Raw genomic sequence first — 14,319 nt, 5'->3', positions numbered from 1 at the left:
ATGATGACAGCTGTATATTGTTTATTTTTGTTACATCAACATTGGTGTGCGTCGATGATCACTGATGTTACTCTGTCGTCATTTTGATCCACAGGTGACAGGCTTGTTCTGATTTAGCGTGAAGGAATAGTGGCCGACTGGCATACGAAGCTGCACAGAAGATATAGGAAGCTTAATTAATGCGAGACACGTTTCTGATTATTATAGCTATTAAATAGATGCTGGTATTTGTTAATTGGACCGAGTACGGTATTGCCAAGTGTTAGGCTTTTTGCCGGCTGAACTGATGACGAACGAACATGTCATATTGAACATTTCTGGAGAGTATCTTTTGGGTCTTAACGATTTGGCTCAAGTGGCTGCCTGATCAACCACTATTCATCGTATTTTTTGCCTATGGAGAAATTGCTGTTTCTATGGCAGCGATTATCCGGCACGCAGTAAACCATTGCTGCGTGCGTAGCAGAACTGCATAATTGATGTGAGGAGCCCTTAACATATCTAGCTTATACTCACTATTTTTTGTCGTTACAATCCTCGTCGCTCATTCCTGAGCTGGGACTGAACATGACGCAGTCGAGGTTGCCCTGCAACCAGCTGATGTACCACCACTTCGATTCCTTCGGCTTGTCCACACCCCAACTGTGAAAATTGATAAATGCAAGTGTGATCACCTTTAATTTGCTGATCATCCTGTTGTTGCCAGCACGCAAGTTATCAGGTTATCACTCGAGTCTCTCACAGTAAATAAAAACTTGGATAGTTATGAACAAAATAGCGGGACACTTGGTAGATGGATGCGAGAAAGACGATAAAACCGAGTTGTCCTGCGGGTTGAGAAATTACTAGAGCATGCTAATCTTGGGAGTCGATAACGGGAACCAATCGAGAATTCCAGTGATCGTCTCGGATTGTTGACGGGATTATGAATTCACTACGTAATAATTCGTAAAAGAAGCCGTTATTTATTCCTGCATGAACTCATTCGACGCACGTACAAGGCACATCCACGACGGTTTCTTCTTCCTTGACACCTCATCATAGTGGACATTCCATAGTTTACTAATTTAACCTAACCTAACCTACATGCACTTATGTTTGCAAAATTCACTTGATGTACTTTAATGAAAATTATGGTGAATTGCAATATTCATGAAATGTCCCAACGATGAATTTCCAAAATGATGAAATGTCTCGCATGATGAGGTGCCTGGCCACTCTCCATGACTTGTCATTGATGAAGCGATGAGAACAAACGTTTAGAACTAATAGAATATATAAATATAAAAAAAGGTCTGGTTCTATTCAGCGACAACCTTACAGGTGTTGAAATTACTGGTCAGAATACCAGGAGTGTAGCAGAGAGGTGCGGGTTTGATCCCAGCTCTGTGCGCCAGTTTTTGGTCAGAATCGGCAAGGAGGCCGGGCGATTGATTAAAACATTGCAAAATTGGAGCAGTGAGTTGCGAGTTCGAGATCGCAACAAGCTGTGGTGTTCTGCAGTGTCATGAATCGGCGACCAACTTAAGGCCTAATAAATGCTGAAACAGCCATATCAGTAAAATTATTTTTATTATATTGTAAATGACTTGTCGAACGAATTTTACTGCCGGCTGGAAAAAATTATCAACTGGTGAACTCACGTGATGTACGGAGTGCCACCGTTGGAAAACACGTAGGTTCCTTCCTTGGCGATATCATTGACGTCAGTCCAGAAGTAGTAGGAGCTTGCGTAGCCTGAAATTGTAGAATTCAAGTTAATAATTAGTTTGTACCGCATGCATTATCGTGAACTGATTTTCATTGCAGAGTTGCTTCTCGCTGGCCATGCTTGTTAAATCAAATCGACCTCCTCGTGTGACGTATTCGGTTTACCAGCGGTTGTTTCTTTTCATTATCGGGAAAATATTTCTTGCTTGTACTTAGGAATTCTGTCGATGAAAAGCAAATAACCGAATTTTCTCTTAGCTTCATCAGTGCTCCAGGTGAGAGACACATATGTACATCAACTTATTAAATTCGAAAAAGCCAAAAATTAATTGTTCAATGAAAGGTACTGATAAATTTTAATTTTTTCATGGCAGTCACGATTCCTACTTCCTTTATATAAGTCTGCTATCACGTAATATTTTTGAACGAGTTCGTGTTGGACAAGAGAATGCAATCGACCGGCTTGTTAATTTTAGATGATATGAAAAAACAAGAGAAATGTAAATACTGAAAATGTCATTGAAAGATTACTAGCAGGATTCGACAGTCCTACAAATTTGCATCATTAGTTATAATTTTCATAACTCTCGCACATTTTTGTACATGAAACTACACACGGCTTTATTCCAACGACATTGCCGTGAACATGTCGTGAGTGAGAAACGTGAAACCATTGCCAGAAATAAATTTTCATCTTTGTGAAGTCTGCATCATAAATGAGTCTGTGATCTACTGCTACACTCACTTCTGAGGTAGTTGAACTCCGTTAAGGAAGTGATCCGGACCAACGTAGCGCCGTAAGCCTGGCATGCTGTGCGGGCGTCACTCCAAGATTTGGGTGTGGTGAAGAGTTTGTAGCACGTCCGATCGTTGTACTTCACGGCGCCGGAGGGACACGAGTAAGTGATGGGAGGCAGCGTCGTGGTTGTTGTGGTGGGTTTGGGAGTGGTCGTAGTGGTAGTTGTGGTCGTAGGCTTCGTTGTCGTAGTGGTCGTAGTGGTAGTTGTGGTCGTAGGCTTCGTCGTGGTAGTGCTTGTAGGCGTGGTTGTGGGTACAGGTGTAGTTGTGGGAGCTGGTGTAGTTGTGGGAGCTGGTGTTGTTGTAGGTTCAGGTGTTGTTGTAGGTTCAGGTGTTGTTGTAGGTTCAGGTGTTGTTGTAGGTTCAGGTGTTGTTGTAGGTTCAGGTGTTGTTGTAGGTTTAGGTGTTGTTGTAAGTTCAGGAGTGGTAGTTACTTCCGGTGTGGTGGTAGGTTCAGGTGTGGTTGTGGGTTCCGGTGTTGTCGTAGCCTCTTCTGTTGTTGCAGCATCAGTCGAGAATATAATTTCAGTCGTGGGCACTGGAGCCTCAGTCGTGGGCACTGGAGCCTCAGTCGTGGGCACTGGAGCCTCAGTCGTGGACACTTGAGCCTCAGTCGTGGGCACTGGAGCCTCAGTCGTGGGCACTGGAGCCTCAGTCGTGGTTCGTGGACACTGGAGCCTCAGTCGTGGACACTTGAGCCTCAGTCGTGGGCACTTGAGCCTCAGTCGTGGACACTGGAGCCTCAGTCGTGGGTTCGATGTTGGAAGGTTCGGTGCAAGCGTTCACCGCTGCTTGTAACGTTTCTGCCTCACTTAGAAGCTGCTCACCTGTAAATTTGTACAAGATAAGTTGAACATATCACTAATTCGGGATGGAATCTGGCATACTTGTTTTCTTCCTTAAAAAGTTGCCCAACGATTAACAGGACGGCAAAACAATAAATTCAACGGATACCGAAGCAGATGAGTTGAGCGATTGGCAGATTAAAACCTTTGTATAAAGGATATTTGAAGTTTGATTTTCTAAATCGGAAATTCTATACTGAGATCACAACAGAGAATTAAATGCAATATAATTGGAATTTAAAAAAATTACTTGTGAGGTAGGGCACGAGAGCACATTTAGTCAGTTGACCGTTCCTGAAGGTAGCTTCCACCATCTGCTGGCTAGTCTCCTGAAGCTGCGCGAACCTCTTGTACACCACGCCAGAGATGAAGAGCTGCAACAGTCAACTCTATAACGCGTGATCCTCGCTTCAGAGGGCACATTATATCTCATAATGAATTCAATGTATCCATGAACTACATCAACTACTATCAATGGCACATATCGCCGCCACGGCACCTATGAAAAAAAGTGTCTGGTTCTATTCAGCGACAACCTTACAATCGGCGACAACAATTGTGTCACCGGCCTGCAATAGAAACTATCTGTTTCGTGAACAAAACTTAGTCAAAATTGTCTAGAGCGATCTTAAAAGCTCCTTAGTTATTATGTGGTGATTGATCCATACAAATCGGAATTGTGACCAGTGCAATACGGTTTTGACTATATAACGAGCGGCGAGTTAGAAGCAGTAGCTGCTGGATGACGACTCGTGTGTCATTGACGGTAGGAAATAAGGGGATGTAATTTTACATTTCTAACTCTATTGTTCTTTCAATATTTCTTTAGGAGTCGTAGAATAGGTTAAAAAAACGCTTCGCCATTTTCAAACGTACTACAAGCGCTCTAATTACTGGTCAAAGGAACAAATTTATCGCAGGGTGGGTATAGTCGACAGAAAAAAATGTGAGCATCCGATTGTCATCGTTGTTTTTATTAACCCAATTTAAATTCAAAATAATATGAAAGACTGTTGAGAAAAATCAAAGCAATATTGGTAAGAAAAGTAATAGTTTACTCGAATTATCGTTCGTTGGCAACGAAGAAGAAATTAAGATCGATTATGGGAGCCTGTATCTCATAGATTGATTCCACCAGAGGGGTTATGCGAGACTCACGCTGGAAGCGTCGTTGCAGGACAAGGAGCAGAAGGGCGAGGCCGCTGCGCCGGTGGGGTAGTCGACTCTGACGGTGACATCGCAGTCAGTCGCCAGTGTGAGGCGACCAGCGCTGCACAGCTAACCAAGAGATAAACCTCGATTAACGATACTACCAAGGACAACTAGAATCAATTGCAATATTTCGTTGCAAGCGTTCACCGTGCAAGCGAACGTTTTCACGAAAATATTCGTGAAAACGTTCGAGGGAGAGCGTTATCTGTAAAACATTTTCATGAGAAATCGTTATTTATGAAATTATGAGGAAGTGCGTTGTCTAAGAAACAGCTAAACGAAGGCGATATTTATATAACAGTTATTGAGTGTTATCTGTAAAAATGTTCAGAGACGACGTTATCGTTATCATAAAATAACGGTAGTAAATCAGAACACTAAAAAATATTCTTAGCTAATAGTAATCGGTAGCTTGAGAGGTAGCGTAATATGGACATGGACGATGGTGAATAAAACTTACAGCTACCACGAAAATGAAGATCTTTAGACAAGCCATGGTCATTCCTGTCAGAGGTTGGCTCAAGACTGAATTCCTCACAAAATTTTCGAACTTTTATTGCAGCGAGTGGCCTACAGAGTTGCTGCCTAAGGTGAAGCATGAACCTAAACTTGCACTACACTCGCCAAGTTTCCAATACTTGATCTAAAGACCTAAAAGAGGCCCATTCAAAAGAACAATATCTATGCACTGTTTGCAATCAGCAGGAGTTAGCTCACATTTGGAGGTCATTTCAAGTGGCCTCTATTCATTAGCTGCACTGTTTCCAGAAATTTCCTACGTTTTAGGATGCATTCAATCAAGCTGTCAACTGAACGTTGCGGTGAACTATGAGCATTGAGCATGGCAGTGCCGTACTCAACACCTGCAGAACTACGTCCAGCTCTTAGCGCGTACAAGACTTTCTTTGTTATCGTTTTTTTTTCAGACAAAACTTGTGTTCTACAATTTTTCTGACAGTAACACGTTGATTGGAAACAGCCGCTAGCGCAACACTCATTCTCCAAAATTGAATAATGGGAAGTTCCACTTTCGTATAATACAAAGTAGGAAAAAAATATGATTCTTTTCAGTCAAACTTGAGAAACGGTCAATTACACAGAAACCAAACAATCAGCGCCAAAGGATTACACAAAATTCCATTTAAAAATCTATGTTTTCTCACAATAGAACCATTACAAATTTTCACTACACGTGTTCAGTAACAGTAAGAGCGTCTGGACCGGAATGATATTTTCTATGCCTCGAGTCCAGTCCTCTGTACGACGCCTACAGAACTCCAATCTCTCTCTAATGATTTTAAAAATAAAGAAGAATATCGATTTCAAACACGGATTCAGTAATTTAAATATTTTTCATTTGAGGAGCGAATGCGGTTAAAAAGATGAACTCTTTACGCACTCTAGTTATGTTATGACACGCTTTGCGCGCTGGTAGAGCGCGTCATAACTTGCACAATGGGAGAATTGCTGCCCAATTCAATGTCCCTTTAAAGACATCCGATGTTAATAACTAATCTTGGGTCAATGAAAGAAACTTCGCGTACATATTGCACATAGAAGGAAATGAAGTAGAATGGAATGACATCGGCCAACCCTACGAAAGCAACAAATGTATCGAGGTAAATAAAAAGTATTTTTTGTCACTCATACATTATAAACAAAACAATAATATGATGGCATTAAGTTGATACTTGTCCGTACGTGAAAAGTACCTCTGTAGCGCTACTGATCAGTCGCTGTTATGATTTCGTCTCTCTGTAACCGATTCTAATGTATCAACTAAATACTATGTTTTATTTTCTGCCCCCATGCACTACGTAACAGATCAGCGCCCAGATTTCAATTCCTGCGGGAAGGATCTCTTTCCGCGGCAAGGTCGGGGCTGTCGTCCAACCAAAGCTATGCTAACGTCAGCTATGGAAAGATATCGTCAGCTATGGAAAGATCGGGTTCCAAAGGCCGGATCCCTTGTGAATCAAGTCACGAAAAGTTCAAGAATCGGCAACAGGCCATGGGCCTATTTCTTCAACGCCGACACTTCTATTCTATTCTAAAGGATCTAAGAATGGGTGAGTTCACCCTGGAGACTTTCAAGGGACGACTGGACGTGTTCCTGGGCACAATCCCAGATCGACCTCCCCTGCAACACTACCAGCGGCGAGAAGCAAGCAACAGCATCGTGCATCAGCTGGCTCAAATGACGGCGGATGAACGATAATCAGAGGCGGCGATCCATCGTGGCCTGCGACTGCTACTTCCGAAACAAATACCAAGGATACTAAAGACCGTAACACTATTCATTTCTGTCCATTCACAGCCCATAATACCTTATATTACTGGAGAAGTCCACAGATATTAAATTGAGACAAAAACTCATTTGTTAGATTCACTGTAACCGGTTCCTGTATAGTCAAGTGAAACATGAGTCAAGTGAAAATTGAGTCAAGTATTAGTTTATTTAAGGCAAATTCATTTTTACTGATTGTAAAAATTCTAAGAATGATTGGAATCATACTTTGGAGTTCGTTTGGCACCAAAAGTTACCGAGACTAGTCTCTTTTCGGAAGACATTTTCCTTGTCCCTTTTTTGTTTCTTGCGAATAGGACATGAATATTTATTTTCTTTGTGTTGGCCAGAGTTACTGAACCAAAAATTTTTAATTAGCCTTAGAAGATTAGCTTTGCAATTAATACATTTCGTTGGTGAATGTGGCATAAGTGGTTAAGAACAGAAGTAGGTCATGTAAGGAACTTTAAATCACCAACTCAATTATTTCTTTCGGGTATTATTCCGCATGACGAACGTAAACAATAAACGTTAGCAATAATATGATGTAATTATGAACTGCTAGCTTCGATAGTGTGATTAATAATATCTGCTGATGCTGGAATAATTTTTTTTAAGCACTATGAGTTAATTTGCTAACTTTATAATAGATAAAATGGAAAATATAATTTTAATCGAACGGCTCGCTGAATCAGTTCTGAAATGAAGAAATAATTCCATGTCTCGAAAGCGAAACCAATTTTATTGTTATAAATAGTTCGCCTCAGTAATTATTATTACCTTCTTTTAGGAACTATTTACCAACACCTTCAGGAGATTTCCACATGAGTTGCAGGGGCAAAACATTATCTACACGCAATGTTTTGTTCAGCTTGCACATCGTTTAGTTGGAAGATCATAGCGACACTACTGATAGGAGTATATTATCATTAAATATTTTTTTCTGCTTTTAAAGATAACAAAAGTTAAAATTATAGCTTAAGCTCCATGTGTCACAGTTGCACAGATTTTCGCCAGATCTTTTACCGAGATCTAACAGAAGAGCATTTCAAGCAATGCCAACTCACCTAAATGGAACATTGAAGTGTCTAATAGAGGAATGTTTAGTGCAGGTTCTGCACGGCATTCATCACAGGGGAAACTCTTTTAATCTAACGTATTCTAACCAATAGTTCACCAAGGACCCCTAAGTGAACATTCAGACATATCCATGAAGGGAAAAACGGAATTTCAATCATTGCCATCAATTGCGTAGTTCTTGATTGTGACTATAGCCCAAAGCCCATGCATTGATGTCAAGCGCTTTGTGGGTAGAGGCCTTACACTGCATCATTATCGTCTGAATGCGGCAATTACGCGAGCAGTGTCACTGTGGTACAGCAAGTCAGGTATAAAGAAGCCCTCGGCAGAATAGGACTCCATTGCAGTGTCAACATGGCTACTCTTCAGTTCGCACTCGTGTTCCTCTTTGGCTTGGTAAGAACTCCTTCCTAGTTTTTTCATTCCATAATATATCGTTAAGAAAATAAGCTCTCAATTATAATTCTATTTTATTGTCACATGAAATTATATGAAGCATAAGGAATATAGCTTCATTCCGTGTAACAAGTAAAAAGGTTTTTAATTACAAATAGAGAAATGCTTTGAGATGATAATTTGCTCAGCACATTTGCACGTTTGCAAATTCTCGTATATTGCGACTGAAATTTAAAACTTCACGCGGTTGTAGAAGAACAAAAGCTAATCATAATGCTCCAAAGCAATCATAAATAATTTTATGTAATTTTCACATATGATATTTTTAGTACTTAACTCAACCACGAATGATTTCGCTTTTACGTGTCGTGATTACAGCATTTAGAGATAATAATTTTTCGTGCGCAGCTTGGCCAGACGCTGGCGCAGGATGTGTCGAGATGCACGGTGTCGGTGAACGTGGCCTATGCCGACAGCGGCTCTCCCTCCGTCACCTGTACGGACACTTGCAGTGCCGACGATGCCAACGTGAGACGATAGTCGAAAATATTTTGATTTATGTCAGCTTGATTTGTTTCAAGCTTGTCCGTTAATTTGTCGTGCAGTATTGTGTTCTTAGAACTACACTCCGTGAACCACCCACGCATTTTGAACTTATATGGAACAATGAACACAAACGCTGCCTTCAGCGTGAATTTTCATAATCAGAATAATGACGTCTAAGTCATGCATTATTATTTACAATAATCTTAGTTTACTGCTGGAAAAAATGAACCAAATTCTATCATTCACTTTAAGCGATATTATTCGTTAATCTCTCCTTGATTCATCACAGAATGCATGGTTCAACGGTGTGGCCTACCAAAGAGTCCCGGAGCTGACGGAGAAATACGAATTGATGGTGAAACTGAACTACAAAAACGGCGTTTTGAGCGGTTGCAGCACTGTGCCTTACCAAACAGGTGACTTACAAAATATCCCATAACTGCCACATTTTCATTAAATTTTCTTCGTAACTTCACGACCTTTGGTTTATTTTATGTGTTTGCATCGAAATCACAATTTTAGTGTAGATTGAATGACTGTGCCAGGTATAGGTATAGACATCGATCCTATAGGTACATCGTATAGGTTATAGACATCGATCACATCCACCATCTACTCAAATAATTGCCGAAATACGTGAATATGTTCAGCCGACAGGACCGCCTTTCAGCGGCTCTTTTTCAACAGACAGATGCATTCCCCTCGCGTGGCAAAAGAGTTCGCGATCTTAATAGCAAAGAAATACTAAGCATTAATTGCGAAAAGTTATTCTAAGACCTCTGCGTGAAAACGAGTACTAAATATTTGTCGTCAACTAAACAACTAATTAAATAAATTTGCTTTCTTAACACTTTTTTCAACAATTACTAAGTCTCTCCAAAACCCTTTCCCCAAAATTCGAGTGAGCATGTTTACAATAATTTTCCCAGTGGAAGAATCTGCTGCGGAGCTCCAGGCGCTGATGGCGTGCATGGGCATTGAAGAACAAGTAGCGGTGGTTCCGACCGTGGCTTCTTCAACTACGGCGGCCGTTGAAACCACGGCGACTCCAGAGATCACGGAGACCCCAACGACCACTGAAGCTTCAACAACAACAGAGACCCTAACGACAACAGAGGCTCTAACGACCACTGAAGCCCCAACGACAACGGAAGCCCCTACGACTACAGAGGCCCCAACAACCACGGAGGCCCCAACGACCACTGAAGCCCCCACGACAACAGAGGTCTCAACAACCACGGAGGCCCCAACGACCACTGAAGCCCCCACGACAACAGAGGCCTCAACGACCACGGCTGCCCCTGTCGCGACCTGCCCTAAGGGCTTCACGATGCTGCTCAACAAATGCTACTTGGTTTCTACGGATGTTTACAACAGGGCTGGTGCTCTTAGTTTCTGTACCAGCAACGGTGCTACATTCGCCACTATTGATTCCAAGGAAGAGCAGGAAGCTGTACAAGGTAAGCATTGCCATGCGTGTCAAACTGATTAAGTTACTAATTTATTATTTATTTTAATGAACCTACAGAGCGTCGTAAAATGTTGAACAAAGCTTTCATAGTGAGAAGACTTTGAATGCAACTAAAAATTTTCACTTTTAAATTTGACGAACATGGGTAAAGGATTTTTGAGTTAAACTTGTATTGCACCTTCTATTTGAAATTGAACACTTAAACTTTACTTAAGTGTTCAATTTCTTACTTAGCTTTAAACTTTACTGAATTCTCGGTAGGCGTTTCACTAAATCTTGCAAATGAAACAAAAACGTTTGCTAGTTAAGGATAAACTGTACATAATAAAATTGCAACAAACGCCTTATTATCTACAATACCAAAATTACGTAAAAAAGAAAAACGTTCAAACAAATAACAGTCTAGGAAACTCTTCGAGCAGTTGATATGCTCTGTGAATTACCTTTCAAAGAGTTAAAAATTAGAGTAATAATGCCCATCAACTTTCTGAAAAGTCAATACATTTCCTTCGCTGATGAATTCACTGGTTTAAGAGACTTATCCAGTTTCAATGTCTTCTCGTGATATCAGGTATCCTGACTACTCACACCTACATCGGCATCAACGACATAGACGTCGAAGGAGTGTTCAAGTCCTTTGCAGGAGCTACCATCTCCTACACCAAGTGAGTTGGTCACAGTGAATATTAAATATAATAAACCTAAACGATCAGGTGCTAATAAGTCTAACAGATATTAGATAAATGTGTACCAGCGTGACATGGTTTCCATGTTATACTTACTTCATCCGTTCTTTGATTTTCCCTAATAAATCTATCACTAAATAAACGCAATAAATTAAATTCGGATCGAATAATTGGAAGGCAGCTAATAAGCGCTTCGAGATTTTCGAAATCTCGCGTCGGGCTATGTGATTAGAAGAAGCCAAACAGTTTGAATCTTAGAATAGAATAGAATTGCCGGCACTGAAGAAATAGGCCCATGGCCTGTTGCCGATTCTTATAATTTTCGTGGCGTGATTACTGATTCCACAAGGGATCTGGCCTTTGGAACCCGATCTTTCCATATCTGACGATTGATTAAGATAGCTGCTGGATCTATTGCCTTCCGTAAGGTGCTATAGGCTTAGACAACATTAAATGCTTCTGAAGTAAATTGCCTTGCAAGGTTCGAATAAAACTGAAAACTTGAGAGGAGTGTTTTTTGGCAATCACGAGGAGACTTTGTGCAAGATAAAATTCACCCCGTATGCTCTTAATGAACATTGACGCGGTTCCTAAAAATGGTACATCTAAACGTAAACATTCTTAAACTACAGTCTTAACAGTTACATGGCTCTCTTTAACATAAAATATATCTTTTTCCAGTTGGAACACCGGTGAGCCCAACGGAGCCCGCACTGAGAACTGCGTCGTGATGAGGCAGAACCAAAACTACCGGTGGAATGACGTTGCCTGTTCAAAGACTTTCAAGTAAGTTTATCTCATACTTAAATTGTCAAATGATTCTCGAAACGTTTTCCAAACTTCTTTGCAAAGCCCCGAATACTTAAAATAAACAAAGACTTTCAAGTAAATTTATCTTATACTTAAATTGTCAAAAGATTCTCGGAGCGTTTTCCAGACTTATTTTAGATGCAAAGCCCTGAATACTTAAAATAAACAAAGACTTTCAAGTAAATTTATCTTACGCTTAAATTGTCAAAAGAATCTCGAAACGTTTTCCAAACTTCTTTGCAAAGCCCCGAATACTTAAAATAAATATTTTTTTTAGAATTAGCACGAAAAATCTTCATCCAACGCATATCCACTCATTCAATTGAAGTGACGCCTTCTAATTCGAACAAAATATGTGGATCGCTACGGTAACGAATGTATACTGCTTCAATATGTTTATTTTTGGGGTTAGTGGATTATTACAGTAAATGAAGTTGTAAGTTAATTAATGTGAAATGCATTGCACATTACTAATTTATCAGAATAAGTATTTATTCTATAATATATACTCTTAGAGTAATTTTTCGTTCTGACCCAAAAATCATTGTCATTATTAGGCATTTAGTTTTTCAACAACTCTGATAAATAGCACAAACAAAGACACTAAATTAAACTAACGCAATTCTCCCCCAGCGTGCTCTGCAAGACGTCTCCCTCGGTGTAAACCTTGTCCTTAAATGCTGGCTTGTGAGTATTATTAATATGAGCTAATGAACCACGAGATATGATGTTATCCGCTATTCCAATTTACTTTATTGAGGCTTTTAGAGTTGATGCTATTGATTTTATATGTCATGTAATTTATTAAATCAAAATAATTTTATGTACAAAATGAAATTATTTTAGAAAATCACAACGGATCACTCGATCTTGACTATCATGCGTGATACCAGATAATCTACATTGTGAATAAACACACGTTTACATGCTCAAAAATCATTCCTGTTATGGATGACGCAAAACAATGACTTCTTAATCTGATAATGTAATAAATTTTTACAATGACTTTCTTTCCTAACGCAAAATTTCTTTCCGCATTTCCAGCTGAAGAAAGTAACCTGGATGTCATTCAACAAAATCCCCGCATTCCGGCCGTCCACCCCAAGCGTCTCCATCATTTAGTGCGTCCTCGTGATCGGCGAATTTAGCTACACGATCCTGAAAGGCTGAACTTTATTTTATTCCACGATTGCTGGTTCAAATACTTGTGAGTCATAAATTCAATAAATAACCAAAAGGCTTGATTACTTATTGTCGATTTCCTTACAGGACTTATTCTTTAGAAAATTCATGAGAATTTGTTTTTAATATGATTTGTTAACTCAACTACTCTATGGTAAAATATTTAGTAATACGTGGTAAAATAATTAAATTTCAGCGCCTGTCGGCAGCTGAAATTCCATTTTGATTGTCGTCTTACATATTTTATCAAGAAATATTTTCGTTAAGATGGATGGTTTCATCGTTTTTTTGCTTCGGAAAAAAATTAAGACTACAGTACGAAACAGGGAGCAAACAGAGAATGAATCAGCTTTCAAGAAACATTTATCCAATTTCACGATTTCAATTTGAACCTCACCTAACAAATAACAAACCTTCCTTGAACGTTTGTTATTTATTGTTTTATGTCGAAACAAACTTCACCAAAACTATACAAAGAAAATCTTTATAACGTCATCAAAAACTCAGTTCTTACTATATTGAGTGACAAGCAGTTTGGGAATTTGACATTCCTTATAAAAAATCCGACAATCACTTGCTCATCCAGATTCAAATCCTAGATATCTTCTCATACTTAATTAAATCCGACTTTAATCCGACTCCCTGTGGAGGTCATCTCCCGACCTGCTGATCTCACGCATTGGCTGGATTCTCTACGAAACTGCTGCGTTTCCCGGCCCCTCTTGATGATGAGGAAGAGGTTAAACGACTAAAATTTCAGAGTTTCATTTCTTCTTTACGCATCTTGTTATCGTTTAAAGAAATGTATAGAAAACGCAGTAGACGTAGCATCAATGTTTGCAATGCAGATGTACACAAGACTTCAGAGTCCCGCTTCATACAGCTGAAGGAATTCGCCCTTCAAGTTTATGATTTATTATTGTTAAAAATTTTTAGCCTTTTCTGAAAATGAAAATCTTCTGGTTGACATTTGATTCCATGGTTTGATATAATATAATCCTAGGCAGTAATAAACTAATAATTCACTATAGTTAGCAGCAAATTTTGCATGTATGCTTAAGTGGCTGTTATATATGCAGAGACAACGTAGTGAGCGCTAAGCTGCTGGATTGTTAACTTCGCTGGCAACCAGAAGCCAGAACTGCAGGCGCGGCTGGTGAAGGCCGAAGCATAAATTTGGGGCTGTTGAGTCTCGTCAGAGTCGTAGGCGGACTCGCCAATTCAGACCAGCACATCCCCTACCGTGACTCCAAACTGACTAATGGTTCAATAATGAATTGAAAAAAAGCATTACAT

The 14,319-nt window shown here is 39.8% G+C and overlaps 2 protein-coding genes across 3 annotated transcripts; one reads left to right on the top strand and one right to left on the bottom strand.

Moving 5' to 3' along the window:
* Window positions 1–22: 22 nt before the first annotated feature.
* On the bottom strand, window positions 23–5,109 carry LOC108666174 (soluble scavenger receptor cysteine-rich domain-containing protein SSC5D). Its single transcript, XM_018152994.2, has 8 exons — window positions 5,026–5,109; window positions 4,512–4,631; window positions 3,604–3,727; window positions 3,208–3,335; window positions 2,456–3,158; window positions 1,644–1,737; window positions 517–642; window positions 23–150 (listed from the first exon to the last, which is right to left on the bottom strand). The coding sequence occupies exons 1-8, from the start codon at window positions 5,065–5,067 to the stop codon at window positions 114–116; spliced, it is 1,374 nt and encodes a 457-aa protein (XP_018008483.1). The 5' UTR covers window positions 5,068–5,109; the 3' UTR covers window positions 23–113.
* A 3,136-nt stretch (window positions 5,110–8,245) lies between these two features.
* LOC108666176 (T-cell immunoglobulin and mucin domain-containing protein 2-like) lies at window positions 8,246–13,081 on the top strand. 2 transcript variants are annotated; one of them, XM_018152999.2, is made up of 9 exons: window positions 8,246–8,328; window positions 8,737–8,856; window positions 9,164–9,290; window positions 9,804–10,009; window positions 10,046–10,334; window positions 10,917–11,010; window positions 11,713–11,817; window positions 12,475–12,528; window positions 12,886–13,081. In XM_018152999.2, exons 1-8 carry the CDS (start codon window positions 8,287–8,289, stop codon window positions 12,503–12,505), a joined length of 1,014 nt encoding a protein of 337 aa, XP_018008488.1. In that variant the 5' UTR covers window positions 8,246–8,286; the 3' UTR covers window positions 12,506–12,528; window positions 12,886–13,081. The 2 variants fall into 2 exon arrangements, with proteins under 2 accessions (XP_018008488.1, XP_018008487.1); XM_018152998.2 differs by having other exon boundaries at window positions 9,804–10,334.
* Window positions 13,082–14,319: the final 1,238 nt, after the last annotated feature.

This window comes from Hyalella azteca, unplaced genomic scaffold (genome assembly GCF_000764305.2).
Source record: "Hyalella azteca isolate HAZT.00-mixed unplaced genomic scaffold, Hazt_2.0.2 contig11372, whole genome shotgun sequence".
Taxonomy (NCBI): Eukaryota; Metazoa; Arthropoda; class Malacostraca; order Amphipoda; family Hyalellidae; genus Hyalella; species Hyalella azteca.
This window is presented reverse-complemented; position numbering and strand designations above follow the sequence as displayed.

What these genes read in the sequence shown, in the direction of transcription:
- LOC108666176 (XM_018152998.2), top strand. Translation starts at nt 8,287, where the DNA reads ATGGCTACTCTTCAGTTCGCACTCGTGTTCCTCTTTGGCTTG. An exon ending in GCAGTGCCGACGATGCCAAC is followed by an intron (nt 8,857 to 9,163) that starts GTGAGACGATAG and finishes GATTCATCACAG; the next exon opens with AATGCATGGTTCAACGGTGT. An exon ending in GCCTGTTCAAAGACTTTCAA is followed by an intron (nt 11,818 to 12,474) that starts GTAAGTTTATCT and finishes ATTCTCCCCCAG; the next exon opens with CGTGCTCTGCAAGACGTCTC.
- LOC108666174 (XM_018152994.2), bottom strand. Translation starts at nt 5,067, where the DNA reads ATGACCATGGCTTGTCTAAAGATCTTCATTTTCGTGGTAGCT. An exon ending in TCTCGTGCCCTACCTCACAA is followed by an intron (nt 3,336 to 3,603) that starts GTAATTTTTTTA and finishes ACAAATTTACAG; the next exon opens with GTGAGCAGCTTCTAAGTGAG. An exon ending in GGAGTTCAACTACCTCAGAA is followed by an intron (nt 1,738 to 2,455) that starts GTGAGTGTAGCA and finishes CTACAATTTCAG; the next exon opens with GCTACGCAAGCTCCTACTAC.